This window comes from Phocoena phocoena, chromosome 2, assembly GCF_963924675.1.
Source record: "Phocoena phocoena chromosome 2, mPhoPho1.1, whole genome shotgun sequence".
Lineage (NCBI taxonomy): Eukaryota > Metazoa > Chordata > Mammalia > Artiodactyla > Phocoenidae > Phocoena > Phocoena phocoena.
Window position 1 is genome coordinate 87,335,754 of NC_089220.1, and position 17,488 is coordinate 87,353,241.

Consider the following 17,488-nt stretch of genomic DNA (forward strand, 5'->3'; position numbering starts at 1 on the left):
TTTACCGTTAGATATTGGGAAACGTATTTATTCATAGAATGGTACAAATGCATTTGATATCTGGAAAAACAAGTGCGTGATCAGTTCCAATGCACATGTTTTAATTTTTATATTTAGCTTATATTGACACATTGTCAGGAAATCCATCTCGTGGTGTTACTCAGTTAAGAGGTCTCCACTGTATTTAGTTTCTGTTCCTGCAGATCCACCAATTCAAGACTCTAGGTCATCTCACTCCCTCTTCCATCCAGAAGATGACTTCTATCCACAAGCAGGACTGAATCAAAAGACAGATTTTTCACTTAGCTCTTGAGCTGAACCACCTCCTCAATGACCTTCCTCTGTCTCCATCAAGAACTGGAGCTCAGTTTTTTGAAGATGTAATAGAGCTACTCAGCCCAAACGTGGCTAATTGAAGACAAAAAGAAGATGCCTCATATGTTTCACTACAGTGCAACCAAACGTAACTGTGTTGTCCAACTCCTCATTCTGTAAAGTATGGCAGGGGCATCTGATTTTTGACTCTGTTCACCAATAAGACTTTAGCCAGTCAGTGGCTTTCTGAAGATCAGTAAAATCAACAAACTTTGGGTCAGCTGTCCAGAAATCAGATTGTGGTAAGCACTCAAGGAGAGATAGGATCTTGTAGGGAGCTACTTGATAAAGGATGCTTTGTTTTAATAGTAGAGGTTGCCTTTATGGGAAAAGTTGGGGGGAGAGGTGGGTGGGAAGCCCCATGTTAGCAAAGCTCAGCCTCTTCCTCATTATTATAGTTTGTTTTCTTGGGAAACTTACAACCTAGGATAATTTTCATAAGGATCTCAAATATTTTATACCACAGAAAAATAGAAGTAGAGGGTCAGTGGCATCTCTTTTCCAGTCTAGGAAGAAGAGTCAGCATTATTTTTGCTTCACGAAGAACAAAGCAATCGTTTAAATGAAGAGTTTTGTTAGTAAACACCTAATCAAGTTTTTCCTCCCCTCAAGCTCTGACTTAAATTGATACTAAATAAGAGGCATTTTGTTTTGACATTCATAAAGTATAATTTTATTGTACAAAAGTAGAATGTAGGGCTTCCCTGGTGGCGCAGTGGTTGAGAGTCTGCCTGCCGATGCAGGGGACACGGGTTCGTGCCCCGGTCTGGGAGGATCCCACGTGCCGCGGAGCGGCTGGGCCCATGAGCCATGGCCGCTGAGCCTGCGCGTCCGGAGCCTCTGCTCCTCAGCGGGAGAGGCCACAACGGTGAGAGGCCCGCGTACCGCAAAAAAAAAAAAAAAAAAAAGTAGTATGTATTTTGTTCCTTAAAACATCTGGGGTCATGGACACAGTATTGAGGATAAAAGTAATATTTTATATCTGGTAGGGAAGAATATTTTGATAACTAATTGTGAGTCAATATTTTAAATAATTTTAAAGTAATTTTTCCATCCTTATAGCTAGTCATTGGCACTAATTTTTTCATCATGGTTTGTATTCTTTATAAATGTATCTTAAAATTAGAAGAAGTTCATTTAAAAATACAGAAAATTCTTGTTCAGTAACTAAAAATATTCTGCAAATATAGGAGATGTGACAGTTGATTACTAAGCATATTAAATTGGAGGCTTCAAAATTTAGAATTTGTTTTTAAAGGCAACATTTGTGGGGGTTTTTTTTTTTTGCTCTTAAAATGAGTAAACTTGACTTTAAGATAAACACATTAATATTTTATATATACACACAAATATGTGTACATACATATTTAAATTCAAAAATTGTATATGTATTTTGTATATATATTATATATGTATGTAAATGGCCATGACTTGAAAAGTATGCTTCGTTGCTAATTTTTAATATACCTTCTGTATGAATACATTAAGCACTTTATCCCTTTGGGACTCCATAAGAAAATATCTTTTCAAATTTATTTCTGTTTAATACAGTATAAGGTTTTGCAGAAGGTTTTAGTTTGGGGGCTTTGTTTGTTTTTATTTTTATTGGTTCTGATGTTTTAGTATTTACCTATTCATCCTCAGATTGATCCACCTACAAATACTATCCCCAGCAGCCTCTTATTGGAACTGTGTGAAGCAAAAGGTGACTTGTAAAATTACCCAATGGGTTATGAAGTTGAGGCCTCCACAAGGCCTATCTGAGCAACCCTCTTTCTATGGAGAAGGTTTGGGTTTTGTCTCTATGATCTGGTATTGATGCTAAGACAATGTTAACTAAGTTAAATAGTTAAGTAATCAGTTGACTTTACGTCTTCTTAAAGTATAGATATGGCTTTCTCTTTGAGTTGAGGTTGCCCAGTTCTGCCCACATAAAATCCTACTCATTCCAGCTATTCTCCTTATGGCTGATTACTTTTAAATAATAAAGTGGATAGTAATAATAGCTATTAGGAGTCTCAGTGTGCTGGCACTGTTCTAGGTGCTTTATATGTATTAACTTATTTAATAAACAACACTATATAGGTACTGTTATTATACCCATTTTATAGATAAAGAAACAGAAGTGTGCAGAAGGGTTAAAAAAAAATGGTAGAGCCCCTTGTATGCCTGTGGTATCTGCTAATACCTGTAGCATCTCTTCTTCACATTGTTCAGTGTTGTTAGTTTTCTACTGTTTTAACTTATTACTGCTGATTAAATAGATAGCATCCACCAATCATCTTTTTATTTAAAGGTGCCTACTCTTAAGTAGGTGAATACCACCAAATTTATCTTTTTGTTTTCCTTTCTGCAACAGTGTAGCAATAAGTTCAAAGGATTTCATGGAAAAACTATTAAAGATACTTCTTTTTGAATATGTTAGGGTCATATTATCTGTGCTTAAAACCATTTAGAAATATTCTTCCTAAAAAGATCCACATATAAGAAATTTTTTTTCAATTTTGCCCACAAATTGAAATTGCTTATCTTTTGGATGTTTTCTCCCCCTACCCCTTTTTTTGGTCGTGCTCATAAAGTTACCTAGATAACTTAGATAATGGTTTGGTAAACTAATAGTCAGAAATTCGTATATATAACTTGACATTGCATACTTAGACATGAATTTGACTTTAGGCAGACTGTCAGAAAATATTTATAATTAATTTATAACTGGCTTGCTATTTTAATGACTATTAAATCTAGTTCCATTAACCATTTATTGCCTATTAGGATCATGCACAGTTATAGGACATCCTCTTGTACTAAAGAAAGTACAGGCTGACTGTCAGATATTGTTCAAATCAAGTAGTGTTCGTGTACTGTTAATGTAATATTATTTTTCTATAATATATTTATCATTTTTCTATATAAAATTTAAGTTTTGGTAAAATCAGCCCACAATATATTATACAAGATTAGTTCCATTATCACTATTTTGCAGACATTATTCTAGTAGATTTTGTTTTAAAAGTTTACATCATGAACATATAATGAAGTAAGTGAGGGAGATTAAGAGGTACAAACTTCCAGTTACAAAATAGAGTCACGAGCATGAAATGTACAAAAATTTTACATAATAAACATTTCATAACATGAACATCTTTGGGTAGTAGGCAGTCTTATTTAAGACATGTTTTGGGTATGGTATTTTTGTATAACAGTTGTTCATTATTACAGTATTATGCATTATTTTAAAACTGACTTTTTCAAAATATATTTGGTTTAGTGATAGATTAAAACTTTGTTGTGTAGATAGAATAATTGCTGTATATTTGGAGGAATATATGTATACCAGCCTGAAATGAAACTTATGGCCTAGTCTTACATTTGAGAGACTACATCATTTTGAAGAATTGCAGGTTTGAAGAAGGATGGTTTCTGAAGTACTAAGTAGTAGAAGAATGTAGAAAATAGGAAGTAGGCAGCTTGGGACAGGAATCTTTGTTACAAGAAGGTTAGGAGAAGAAAAATGGAGTTAAGAGCATCTGTGGAATAGATTTTGAAGCATTTGGAAGCATGTCTATGTGTGTATCTGTATGTTTGTATATCTCTGACCTAATACAATAAGTGATCGTAGTCTCACTGTATTATACATACCTTAAAATTGTTCTTATTTCCTACTGGACAGTGCTTAGTGCTTCTTAACTTCTATATATTTCTGCTTTAATATATCCATCCAAATGAGTTAGACCTTGTTGGCATTATGTCTCTATTTCTTTTTTTATTATAATTTTTAAATTTTATTTATTTATCTATTTATTTATTTTGGCTGTGTTTTGTCTTTGTTGCTGCACACGTGCTTTCTCTAGTTGCAGCGAGTGGGGGCTATTCTTTGTTGCGGTGCATGGGCTTCTCATAGTGGTGGCTTCTCTTGTTGTGGAGCATGTGCTCTAGGCACGCGGGCTTCAGTAGCTGTAGCACGCAGGCTCAGTAGTTGTGGCATATGGGCTCTAGAGCACAAGCTCAGTAGTTGTGGTGCGCGGGCTTAGTTGCTTCACAGCATGTGTGATCTTCTCGGACCAGGGCTTGAACCCGTGTCCCCTGCATTGGCAGGCAGATTCTTAACCACTGCATCACCAGGGAAGCCTTATGTCTCTATTTCTATTTTTCTTTCTGAGATTTTACCTTTTCAGCACATGGCAGAACCTCCTGTGGTCCCAACCACATCCTGGCTTGCTGTTACTTTGTACCTTTCTACAGTCCTTTTTTTTCCCCCCCGCCGCTAACCATCTCAGTTTCTGCCTGTGTCTTTTAATCCTGAAACACCTTCCTGTGTTTCAAATGGTGAATCTGTTCTGAGAATAGGAACATTTACAGTCAACAGTTATTCTATTCTCATGGTAAGGAAACACTCTAGCATTATATTCCTCTATCTCAGTGCCACCTTTCATCCCCAGTGAACAGGTACATTATGAAAGTAATATCAAATTTTAAGATGTGTTTTATATTTAAGTATAGTCAAAGTAGTAGAATGCATAATGAAGTTATAGTTTTGACATAATCTGGAAGTCACTGTGTAAGAAGTTGGAAAATGACACCTTTGTACAGTGCTCCACTTATTATGCTTAGATAATACTGTTTAAATAGAAGTATTCCTTTACAGTGGAAGTGTTTTAGTGTTCAAAGGAGACAAATCCCAAATTGTAGAGGCCCTGCTTATTTTACTTTACAATATGGAGCAAGTGATAGCAGGGATATTGAAAGCAAATGAAAACATTTATACATATGCAAAAATGAAGTATTTTTGGTTATTAAATGCATTTAACTGATAAGCCTTCTTAGCAATAAACAGAAGGCTCTGATGGTTCATGGTTTATCATCCTCCATGAGATAAGGTAATTGAAAAAAAGTATTGGCCGAATTGTGGGTTTTTGTCAGTTAAGGTAGTAATATATCTAAATCTATCAGTTACTTGGATTATCAAACAAATAAGGTGTGTTGAAAACTAAACCAGACTATACCAAATATTTCACAATGTAAATGTTAAAATTAATTAGAAGCACAACTCTAGTTAAAAATTTTATACCTCATCCTAAGTGATAGGGATTGGATACTAAGGATTTCGTCATATTTATTTGCTAGGGGTGGGGGTGTGTGGCTTACTTGGTTTTTGATTAGTCAAGATACTGAGATAAACTGCCTAATAGGCTTAAAAATGAGTAAACCTTTATTATTCTAGCCTGTAGGCAGGGATAGAGTGATATTATTAGCATATTAATGTTTGAAATTGGTTTTCCACAAGTGATCGGTTCTTAAGGAAATTCAGTAGTTGTCCCTGTGTAGTATGTAGCCTTGCCTCTCTTTCTCTATTTTGTTTATATTGCTTAAGTTCAGGCAATTATATTTAATTTACTTAACAGATTTTTATCATGTACTTACTATATATTTGGCACTGTCTTACGCCCTTTGGGCTTCAGAACTTACAAAGACTGGTAGTACATAGTCCCTACCTCCTAATATCCTTTGCCTGATTTCCCTGTTCTGCCCTAAAATATTCCTAGAACTAGATTTTTATCATAAGGGCATTTTTGTTTAGATGTGTATTGACAACAAAATTAAATTCCATGAAGCCTAAATTTTGAATTTGTTGCCACCACAGCTTTTTAAAAAAAATCTGAATCAAGTGAATCTGGTGCATAGGCATTCTATAAGTATTTGTTGTTCATGTTTTTTGATGTTAATAATCACCTTTGAGTAGAGTACAAACTTTTCTTTTTATAAATTTTTGTCACAAAATAAATACAATTTAAAGGAGTCATATTCTTTTGTAAATCAGTTTTAGTGGTTGCTCATGGCTTATATTTCTGTGCTTTTTGAATATTGAGTATATTACAAGAGCTACATTAAATGTAGGCAAAAAGAAGACAGAAATAAGAAAATAATGTATTTAAGTCAGTTCTTTGGGTACTGTAGTCTTTCCTGATATTGTCAGTTGATTTTGATAACTGGTGTGTTTGACTGTTACATTTTCAATCTCAAGTAGCCCAGTAGTGCTAATTTAGATACCACATCTGAATCAGTAAGTATAGAACAAGATTGATTTCTGAAAAATTCCAGTTATTTAAACCCACCAATCCAGACATCTCTTTCTTGAACATTATTTACCTTAATAGAAATTTAAAATAAAGGTACTCTTAGCAGGTGATTGTTAAGAAGAAATTCTGAGTAATTATTGAGGAAGGTCATTGAGACAGGTCAGCTAGAGGTGGATATACAGCCTGCCTAATAATTGGATGGATGCTACCTGGCTGGAAGATGGAGCTGATTGGTGGATCAAAATCTCAGAGGGAAACCTGCCATTTTTAGTTTAAATGTTTATTAAAATTATATTCCATGAAGTACTATTATATGCTGCTATTTAACTATTAAAAAGTGAAATGATCACCAACGATTATTATTACCCTACCAAAAGATTGTTTTAAGTAACTTTTGGTGTATGTGAAATATATTTGGTTGAGTGGTACTTAGTAAACTTTTGTATTACCTTAACATATGAACTTTTAAATTATATCCAAAGTTAGAACATACCTTATAAATAAGTTGTTCCTGTTTTATATGTTTGTTTGCTGAAGCCTATCTTTGTATTTTTTCAGGTTTACGTGAGATTAAGACCATTCTTCAGGGAATTCCTGGAACGAATGTCTCAGATGTATGAGGTAAATATACTTAAGCTAATTATATAAGTATTTTTATTTTATTCAATATAGTACCCATATTTAGATCATGTATAATGATTACTTCTTTTCCCCTGAATTTATAGATCATTCTTTTTACTGCTTCTAAGAAGGTGTATGCAGACAAGTTACTGAACATACTAGACCCTAAAAAGCAACTGGTCAGGTAAATTTAATTAAGAAATAGTGGAAATGTCTGTCACACTGATCTATGAAATTACTATGCTTCTACTTAATTTTGATAGCCATTTTCAGTTGGCTGCATATATAGAGATTTGTGTGTTAAATGGGGAAAATAAGTGAATTTTTTTTTAAGCCCCAGAAGTCTTTAAGAGTTCCTAATTATTTAACTCCAGACAGACGTTCTTTAAAGGATACAAAGATCAAATGTATTTATTCACTTGTACATCTGTATCCTCACTTCTTTTGGGATTGAGGGGAAATTGGGGGTATGTGGAATTTTTCACTGTGTGCATGATGTTTTCACTTCCTTCTGTCTCTGAGATAATGCATGTGTTGTCATCTTTTTAATGGCTTAGAGAAATAAAAGTTAATTTAAAAAAAAGGATCAAATTAAACTTTTGCTTTTTTCAAGAGCAAATTTATCTTCCATGGAAAGAAAATGTTACATGAAATCTAATTGGAAATTGCAGTTGGTTTAGTCACTCAGGTTTTGCTGATCTGGACTCAGTTCCTTGTGTGTGTCCTGAGCCAGCAGATGCAGTGTGTTCCTGGTTAGATGGGAGTGTTTTCCTGGTTAGATGGGAATTTAAAACAATTTGAAAATTAGTTTCATTATTTCTGTCAACTGAAGTGAGATACCCAGACTCAGCAGTCTTGCTGCATCCTCTAAGGTATAGGAGTTAATGTTTGAGTTTTGATCAAGAGCTGAGATGCCACAAAAGCCTCCTAAAAGCTTTAATAGCTGGGTGTTCATTGTCTTGAATACTTTCTCCCATACTGTCTTAGTGGAAAATCCTAAACTTAATTTCTACTGTTAAAAGTACCTATATTATTGAGTGGTTTCAGCTATGGTGAAAGGCTTTTCCTAATGTCCACATTTAGGAGATTTTCCCCTTGTAAATAGAATGTGATTTTTTTTTTTAATCTAAAGGATCAAAATGTGTCCTGTAGTCAGTTTCCACTTTATCTTCCATATAAGCAAGCTTCAGACACACAAATGAAAATGGTATTTTCTTTTCATAAAAGTATATTATAATTTATGCTCATTTTACCTAACTTTTATAAAAGCATACAAGTGATTTTGCTCTCATGACTTCATTTATTCTGAAGATTTCTATTCAGCACCTCCAATGTTCCAGGGAATAGTGGTGAGCAACACAAGCCCTTCCTTCTTGGAGCTTTCATTTTTACTAGGGGACAAATCATAGTCACACAGTTACGTTACAAATTAAAACCCCTCTTTTAAACTAGTTTTATAAAATCTACACATTTGGGAGTTTAAACTTGTTTTATCTAGTTGTATTTTGAGAAAGTTAAAACAGGAAAAACTTTTTGAACAGTATATTGAATGCGTTAGAGTGCTTTAGGGAATCATCTATGTTGGTGACAAGGTAGACTCAGAAATTCCTGTGATCTCTGAATCCCGAATGCAAATTTGATGACTAGCAAAAGCAGTTTCTTTCTAAAACTGCAAATACATGCTATTGACCCTCAGATTCCTGAATAACTGGAAGGGGTTTAGTATAATTTAATTAAAATAATCATTAGTATCCATATATATATATATATATATATATATATATATATATATATATATTCAGCTGTCTCCTGTGTCTGATGAATTTGCTGCTATTGGAGAAGAGTTATCAATAGTGATTTGCAGTTATGTGCTGTACCTGCCTCTCCAATTTCCTTGTATCTAAATGTTTATACAAATAAAATATGGAATCTTATTTAGGTCCAACCAGGACTTAAATTCTTTTGCCTAGTCTTATGTTTTTCAAAGTAGGACTGTCTTTAAACCTTTCAGAGGTAGGTGATCATTTAACTCATGAACATTTAATTAAAAGCATTCTTTGTAATAAGGGAAAAAGAACTGTTTATACTACATTTTGTCTGGTTTTAAAATTCTTCCACTTTTCCATCACCATTGGCCCTGATTAAAATATCAGTTTTGTTGTTGTTAGAGCTATGGCAGATTTTGTTGGTAGAAAATTCCCCTTTCTTGAAATTGGATAATTCAAAATATAGGTATGTGTAAGCCCTAGCTCCTGAAAAATTGTATAGTGGGATTAAGACACAAGGAAGCCAAACTACCAAATAAATTAATGTATGCAAAGTGGAGTATTTCAAGGTGATCTGTATCAGTTATTAGTAATAGTCAGAATCTAATATTCTGAGTGCTAAATGGAGATTAATTATTACAAGTATATAAATATTATTATAAAACCTTAATAGCTTTTTAAAATGATATAGCATTTTTCAGTTTCATTGGTGAAAGATAAGTTTACATTTGTAATACTTAAATCTGAATTCATCTTTTCATTCAATCCTTGTTTTTTCAAATGATCTCTCACCCCCCACACATACACGCATGCAATTAAAATAAAGATGGGTGTTTGGGAAAAGTTGAAATGATGGAATGTTTTGGCCTCTGCACCTTTCCTCAAAAACTATAAGAGAAACTAAAAACATTTTTTTAAAATGCCAACACGGAAACATTCCTTCTTATATTTTCTGTTCTGGCATGTGCAGGGATAGGGAGGCTGTGTGGTCTTCTGGTTAGAGCAAAGGACTGGGAGCCAGGAGGATCCTGGGTTCCAATGCGGGGCTAACCACTGACTTACTGTGTGACCTTGGGCAAGTCACTTGACCTCCTTGTGCCTCAGTCAACCATCTGGAAAATTGGTTAAAAAGCAGGACCTCGATGACAACCAGATGCTGCATCTGAACTGAGCTTTCCTGGGTAAATAAATTACAAAAACAATTTACAGAGTTTTTAATCCCTCTTTATCATTTAATATAACATTTTGGGGTAAAACAAAGTTCTTTAAGGCATGGTAATATTTGGTTGTAAGGTTTCAATAATTGCTAAGGATTTTTTTTTTTTGCGGTACGCGGGCCTCTCACTGCTGTGGCCTCTCCCGTTGCGGAGCACAGGCTCCGGACGTGCAGGCTCAGCGGCCATGGCTCACGGGCCCAGCCGCTCCACGGCATGTGGAATCTTCCTGGACCGGGGCACAAACCCGTGTCCCCTGCATCGGCGGGCGGACTCTCAACCACTGCGCCACCAGGGAAGCCTGCTAAGAATTTTTATAATAAAACTATAGCCCAAAGCTTAGGCCCACACTTGTATTTGAATTTCCTTTGTGAGAGAAAATGATAAGGCTTAACTTGAAAAGCCTATGGTATGTGTATTGTATATGTGTTTCAGTATATGTTGTGCTTTTTACATATATATATATATTTTTTTTTTTTAGTTAATTTGTTTTTACTTTTATGTTTAGGCACCGGCTTTTCCGCGAACATTGTGTTTGTGTACAAGGAAACTATATAAAGGACTTAAATATCCTTGGAAGAGATCTTTCAAAAACTATAATAATTGACAACTCACCACAAGCCTTTGCATATCAGGTAGGAAGAGGGTTGCTAAACAAACTCAGACAAATGCTGCCAAAAGATATGATGGGATAACAGAATTTACACTGGTGGAATTTCCCTGTTTAGTGTCATCTTTTAGAATTAGGAATGCCAAATTAGTATATTCCTTGTGGAAATTTTTCTTTTAAATGAAGTACAACATACATAAAAATCTGAGTAGTAAATCTGAAGTAGTAAATCCCTAAGAAGCGACTATAAGATATATATCATTTAATAGCATTCTTATCTATTGTTAAATCAGTAATTTGATTGTAAACATGTTTCAGAATTATGAATAGCTTAACCATGTTCTTCTGGTCTGTTTGATTTGGCGTTTCAAAATATTTTCTTAGACTATTTTGTCAATATGTTTGTACCCTTTGTCAATGATTCTTAGAAATATAAATTCAACTAGAGGGAATTCCCTGGCAGTCCAGTGGTTAGGACTCAGCACCTACACCTGCTGAGGGCCCAGGTTCCATCCCTGGTCAGGGAACTAGGATCCCATAGGCCACACAGCACAGCATATGACAGATAGATAGATAGATAGATAGATAGATAGATAGATAGATAGATAGCAGACAGACAGACAAGAGATTAGCCATCCTTGCAAGATATATTTTACATTATGAGTATGTTCATGTGATATGGCTGAGATTTTCTTCAGAATAAATCAGTGCAGAATTGGAATGGTGGAAAGTGGGTTGGGTGTAGATGAAACAAGCTTTGCCCTTAACTTTTCTGTTTCAAAAATGTCCATAATAAAACGTAAAAAAGAATACAAGGGGAAAAATTGCATATGGTATTGAAGTATGTTCAGTTTAGGTCACTACTTTTATTCACTTGCATTTTGAAATAATGTTTTTAAGAATTGGTAATTGGTTCGGCAATAAAATAATTTCAGTTATCCTCCATCTCAAACACAGTGTTCTGCATAAATGTTAAAAGATATTTTATCCTAGAGAATATTTACTATAAAACAAATATGGTTTGTATTTTTGTTTTTAGACCAATGAAATACCTTTGAGTCAACTTGTTATGTTCCTACTATGTTTCAGGTTATCTTGCTAGTTGCTGGGAATAAAATAATGGGACACAGTCCCTGTGTAAGAGTATATGCTTTCTAATAGTATTCTCTGTTGAGATTGGTAAAATTCCTTTATTCAGAATGCCTAGCATTGACTAATAATATTTCTTGAATGAATAATGTTTTTAGTTATGTTAATGCAAAACTTGTTTTAATGAATATTTCTTATTAAGTTTTATATACACTAAGAATAAATTACTCTGAAAAACCAATTATGTTTCAGTTCCTTCCTTAACATCTGTCTCTTGCACTATTAAGCTGTCAAAGAATATGACAGACATAAACTCTGATGGCATTCCTTTTTTCAGAGGAACTTACTGATTAATGTTTACTAAAATCTGTTACTTTTAAGCTTTTCCAAAGTAGGCAAAATGTAAATGAAAAGAGTTAATTACTTATTTTTCACTTTAGCTATCTAATGGAATCCCTATAGAAAGCTGGTTTATGGATAAAAATGACAATGAACTTCTAAAATTGATTCCATTTCTGGAGAAGCTAGTAGAACTGGTAAGTCTATCTTATCATTTATCTTTTTATTAGGTTTTTGTTGCTTTAACTCTGTTGAAATAAATATTTTCAGTTGCTTTATGTGTACTAACTTTAAGTCAACATGGTGGGACATTAGGGTAGAGATTGAAAAAAGATTACAAGCATTTTTGAAACTTATAAATTATATTAAAATTATGTTTATCAGTATTTAAAAATTTATATATCGAATGTTTTATTTTATCAGACTTCCTCTTGCTAACTAGTTGTTACTAACTAGTTGTGTTAAATTGATTTTGTAGTTCAGGTCTAGAATTAATGCTTATGGTACTGAAACTTTATTCTGGGAACTTTTTCCTCTGTGTCCATGGATTAATTTTAAAACTACTATATAAAGTTATGTTTATCAGTATTTAAAAATTTATATATCGAATGTTTTATTTTATCAGACTTCCTCTTGCTAACTAGTTGTTACTAACTAGTTGTGTTAAATTGATTTTGTAGTTCAGGTCTAGAATTAATGCTTATGGTACTGAAACTTTATTCTGGGAACTTTTTCCTCTGTGTCCATGGATTAATTTTAAAACTACTATATAAAGTAGAATTCATTGGCTGAATGCTTTACCTGTCTTTTGGTTTGACCTCTTATTGCATAATTGTTCTTACAAAATTAATACATTAATGATAGGCTTTTTTTTTTAATCTAAATTTAACTGCTTCTGTGTAGTATCTTTTTATTTGGCAAACAAAATAATGTAAATTATAAAATATTGATAAATGGTGGTATAGTTTCTTTGCAAAGTAAGAATGTTCATAATGTTATGAGGATCATGTCTTTGAAATTACGTGGCTTTTAAAATGTCTATTTCTCCACACAGAATGAAGATGTTCGACCTCACATCAGAGACCGATTTCGCTTGCATGATTTGCTGCCCCCAGATTAAGTACAAAGACTTGTCAAATCACTGAAGGGGGAGAGAATGCAGGACCCTTTTGGACTAAGACAAAAACATTGCCATTACTGTTGAAATTTTGCATTTTTGTACCCCGTCTTGCTTTTCTTATCTTGGTGCCCAATAATAATCAAGGGTTACAGAAAGAGACTTTATCTCAGATTGAATACATACAGTAGGTAGGCTAAAACAGAAGAGTCTTTAGAACTAGTGCAACTTCCAGTGAAATTTTTTTATGTACAGGACATCTGCAGTTTATAAAGAATTCTGTTTCTGCCACCAGCAGTTTGACCTGTAGTCACACAGGATTTTATGATAATAACAGAGATGAAAATGGACTTTTATTTTCTCTCTGTTTGGTGCTCTAAGTGGGTTTGTAGCCACTTTTCTGTTACTTTAAAATTCTCATTTCAACAGGAATGGCCAGTAAAAGTTGTTTTATTTTTCCTGTTAAGGTTTATAACCTTTTTACATTTTTGACCTGTATTAGATTAGAATTTCATTATGCATTCCTTTTAGTTGAGGCGCTTCATAGTTTTCTGGAAATAGTCAATTTTTAGTTTTTTATTATACATTTGAATGGCCGTTTTCCTGCTTTGTCTGCCTGCATATTGTATATTTGTTTAAAAATATTCTCTACTTTTAGTCCATGTAAGTTTCATTTAGAACATGCATTTATATTTTGTTTCTGTAATATTCTACTGTAGGTGAAATCTTTTCAAAAATCAAGAGACTGGGTAGATAAGAATATATGAATGACTAATATTCAAAAGATTTAAACCATTGTGATGGCATGTGTTCCCAAGTGGTAATATCTTGCAGTGGCACACAGATTTGATGGATAAAAGGTATACCTCAGACTTCACTGTGCTCACCAATCTTTGAGGAGAATGAGTTTGGTCACCTGTTGGGCTTGATTTGGTTACTGATGCCTTTGGTTTTCTCCAGGAATGAAGTATTCAGCACAGTGATTCAGTATTTTTAGTTACTTTGCATGGGCTGGTAGTACCTCTGTTATGCTCTCAGTTACAATCAATTAAAACTCTGTGTAACAGTCTTGGTACCTTACAGTAGCTATGCATAATCCTGTGGCACAGTAAACTCCCAAGCCACCAATGCAGTTAATATGTTCTCATAGTGGTTTTCTATGCTATATGAAAATAGTCTTCAAGCCTTGGTTCTCTAATGCAGCTACCACAAGAGGTTGATATTTTTATAGTGGCGTGTAATCTCTTTTTCGGGAGGCTTTTTATGGAAGGTAGAATTTGTAAAAGTTAGTATGCTTTGCCTCTCAACTGCATTATCATGCCACAGGCTCAGACTGTTTTTGTGTAAAGGATGTCAAAGAACGGCACTTTTTCTAAAGAGAAGTTTGATATTTTGTATGCTTGTTAAGAAAGTACAGTATTGGAAATTAAAGGTGGACAACTGATAATTGAGGAGTATGTCACTTAATTTTTTATGTATATTACCTGTTTACTTGTACAACTTATTGTACAAATTACATGCAGCTTCATTTTCAAATGAATCCTTAAAATAAGGAAATCTTTTTAGGAAAACATTTAATTTTTGTATTTTTGATTTTAAAGGCATGAGTTATGTCAATTTTCAGTGTATTAATGAAGATTTTAACTTTTCATCAGGTTGAGTGTTTTCTTACTGTATTATCTGTTGTGTATGTAGTTAGCATATTGTGTCACTGAACTGTTTAAAAATCTAGCATGTAGAGCAAGCCTGTTTTGTGGAAAATCCTTATTCATTAAAAAAATAATCATGGCAGATTTTCTGCAAAAAAAAAAAGCAAAAGCATTTGCAATTCAGAATACTGGGGGTTTTTTTGTTTGTTTGTTTTTAATTTAAAGAAAGGTATTTTGCTTGCAGGAAAAAAATACTACAGATTCATTTTAATGAGAATCTTTGAAATGTATTTATCTTTAGGGCATCTGGGCATCTTTATGCTGTTTGTCTTCTGTCTTTCTTGAAATAAAATGTACATATGTTACCTTTACATATGCTCTTGCTCAAAATTGTGAACCTGGTTACATTTCTCCTTGCTCCCTTTTTATGTTCAAACAGCAAAACCCAAAACCTATACAGGATCTAAACTTTCAGCTTGCATTATAATTGCTGAAAGCTTTTCTGATTAAGTAAATAGACAGTCTCAACGGGCTTTCCCACAACTAAAAGGGAAATGTAAGCACCTATATATACCACTGTGCCTATAGGCACTTTAAAAACAACTTTTAATCATCTTTTATTGGTAAAGCTGTTTTTGATCCCCTGCTAGCAGAGCTCCTTTAAGTTGACTGACAAATGAATCAAGCCTAACAAGATTCTGTAAAGAAATAAACTAAGGGAGAATTTTATATATCCTGAGAAAATTTCTTGAGATCAATTCAGTCTCTTTTTCTTCATTACTTGATTTGAGTCATTTTAAATTTGTTATTAATACAAAATTTAAAATAAGTTATAGAGACAGTTATCCAGCTTCCTCCACTTTAAAATGTGTTATCTTATTACCCCTTCTTTCCTTTATCTGTTGGTAGATATTACCTTAAACATTTCCATTAGTTAAATGGAGGTGTTTATGAATTGAGATGTGCCCAGCCTCTTCAGTTCACACAGAAAACATGAACTCTTAAAAACTGACTAGTAAATGCAGGAGAGATGGATACCTGATAAGACACAGCAAAAGTGACCTATATACACATTACGACTCTGAAGTACATATTATAATTGTGATATTTCCAGTGGTAAATGTCTGACTTTTAAAGACATTCTTTTAAATATTTGTATTATTGTTAGGATGTTTTAATCAGTTGTGTTTTTTAATTCCATGTAATATATGTAGCCCTAATCAGATTTATAGCACCATATTTCTCCTTGGGTCTTAAAAGAGAGTTGACAACAATTTAAAAGCATAAATTGTTTTATATTAGCTAGTATGTATATTTATTTACCTGATGGCTTTATTGTTTCCCAAAATTTTGGGGGCATTTGTTGAAAGCATTGTAACTTCTATAAATGGCTATTTTCTTGTAACTGTCAGTGAAAATGGATGTGTACATTGTGTTTTTATATTACTTTGGTTTTCCTGGTTTGTTTGTTTTTTGGGTTTTGGGGGGGGATGGTTAAACATAGAATCATTTTTTTAAAAAAAGTTATCTTTGGCCAATGACTTTTTCAACTAGATATTACTTGCATTCAACCATCTAAAGAAGTTTGTTTTTTACTGTTTTGTTTAGTCAACTTGCTGAAAAACAGAGACTTCATCTCATCGGTGAAGAAAGCATTTCATTATCCCTACAAATCTTTGCAGCGAGCACAGACTTCTTCATAAGGACCAGATCTTTTCCACGTCTTGTGTCAGTCACATAAAGCTGAAATGTAAAGGACACTGAAGCCTTCATTTAATTGTCCTAACATGATGGTGTTATATACTACATCATTAGCTAGTTAAGGTTTTCTGACCTGACTTCTCTTTGTCTTCCTAGGTATTTATTTGTTATCTCTTTTAAACTTGTGTATCTAAATTAACTTAGTGTTAATAGTCACCCACCAAATAACTATGCCAAGTAACTAGGAAAGAATGTTTATTTTATTTCCCCTTATAGGGGAAGAGTGGACTGGGAACAAAAATGTATGGGCCAAAAGGCCTTAGGTTGTCATTCATTCACTTTCTTATTCCTCTCATGAGCTGTTTTTGAGTATAGTATTTTTTCAGTGCTTATGTGCTTGATTATGTCATTACTTTTCATGTCGTCCCCTGAGTTAAAAGCCTGCTAAGAACCTGTATAAAATACATTTTAAAAATTTCAGAATAAGAACCACAGAACTCAGTATCTTATATTTAAATGCTATTTAAATTATTATTGGAATCCAAGTCTCATTCACTAGGATACATTTTTATAAAATGTTTCTCTGTATCTTGAATTGAAATTACTTGCCCAGAGGCAAGAGTTCCAGGGTTATGTGTTTTGAGAAATTTTTAAAAGGGGAGATGAGAGCAACAAGTTTATACTTACTTTATGGTTTTTATATTAGTTATTAGTATTTTAAAATATATCACTGGTTCCCAAACCTGACTCTTCATTAGAATTACTCTGTGGAGCTTTTGAAATACAGATTCTTGAGGCCTGACCTCTGCCAAATTGTCTCACTGGGTCTAGAGTGGGGCCTGAGAGTTTCGTATTTTTTGAAAGCTCTCCAAGTGATTCTCATAGATTTGGGAAATCACTACTTTACTTAATGTGACAGTGGTTTGGGAG

The 17,488-nt window shown here is 33.5% G+C and overlaps 1 protein-coding gene across 1 annotated transcript in view; it reads left to right on the plus strand.

The window, feature by feature from the left end:
- CTDSPL2 (CTD small phosphatase like 2) overlaps positions 1-15,228 on the plus strand; it is a 68,240-nt gene extending 53,012 nt beyond the window's left edge. Inside the window, exons 9-13 of the mRNA XM_065871986.1 lie at positions 7,011-7,073; positions 7,178-7,257; positions 10,562-10,688; positions 12,193-12,288; positions 13,146-15,228. Coding sequence (XP_065728058.1) covers positions 7,011-7,073; positions 7,178-7,257; positions 10,562-10,688; positions 12,193-12,288; positions 13,146-13,211 — 432 coding nt within the window. The 3' untranslated portion in view covers positions 13,212-15,228. The remainder of the gene's footprint in view (positions 1-7,010; positions 7,074-7,177; positions 7,258-10,561; positions 10,689-12,192; positions 12,289-13,145) is intronic.
- Positions 15,229-17,488: the final 2,260 nt, after the last annotated feature.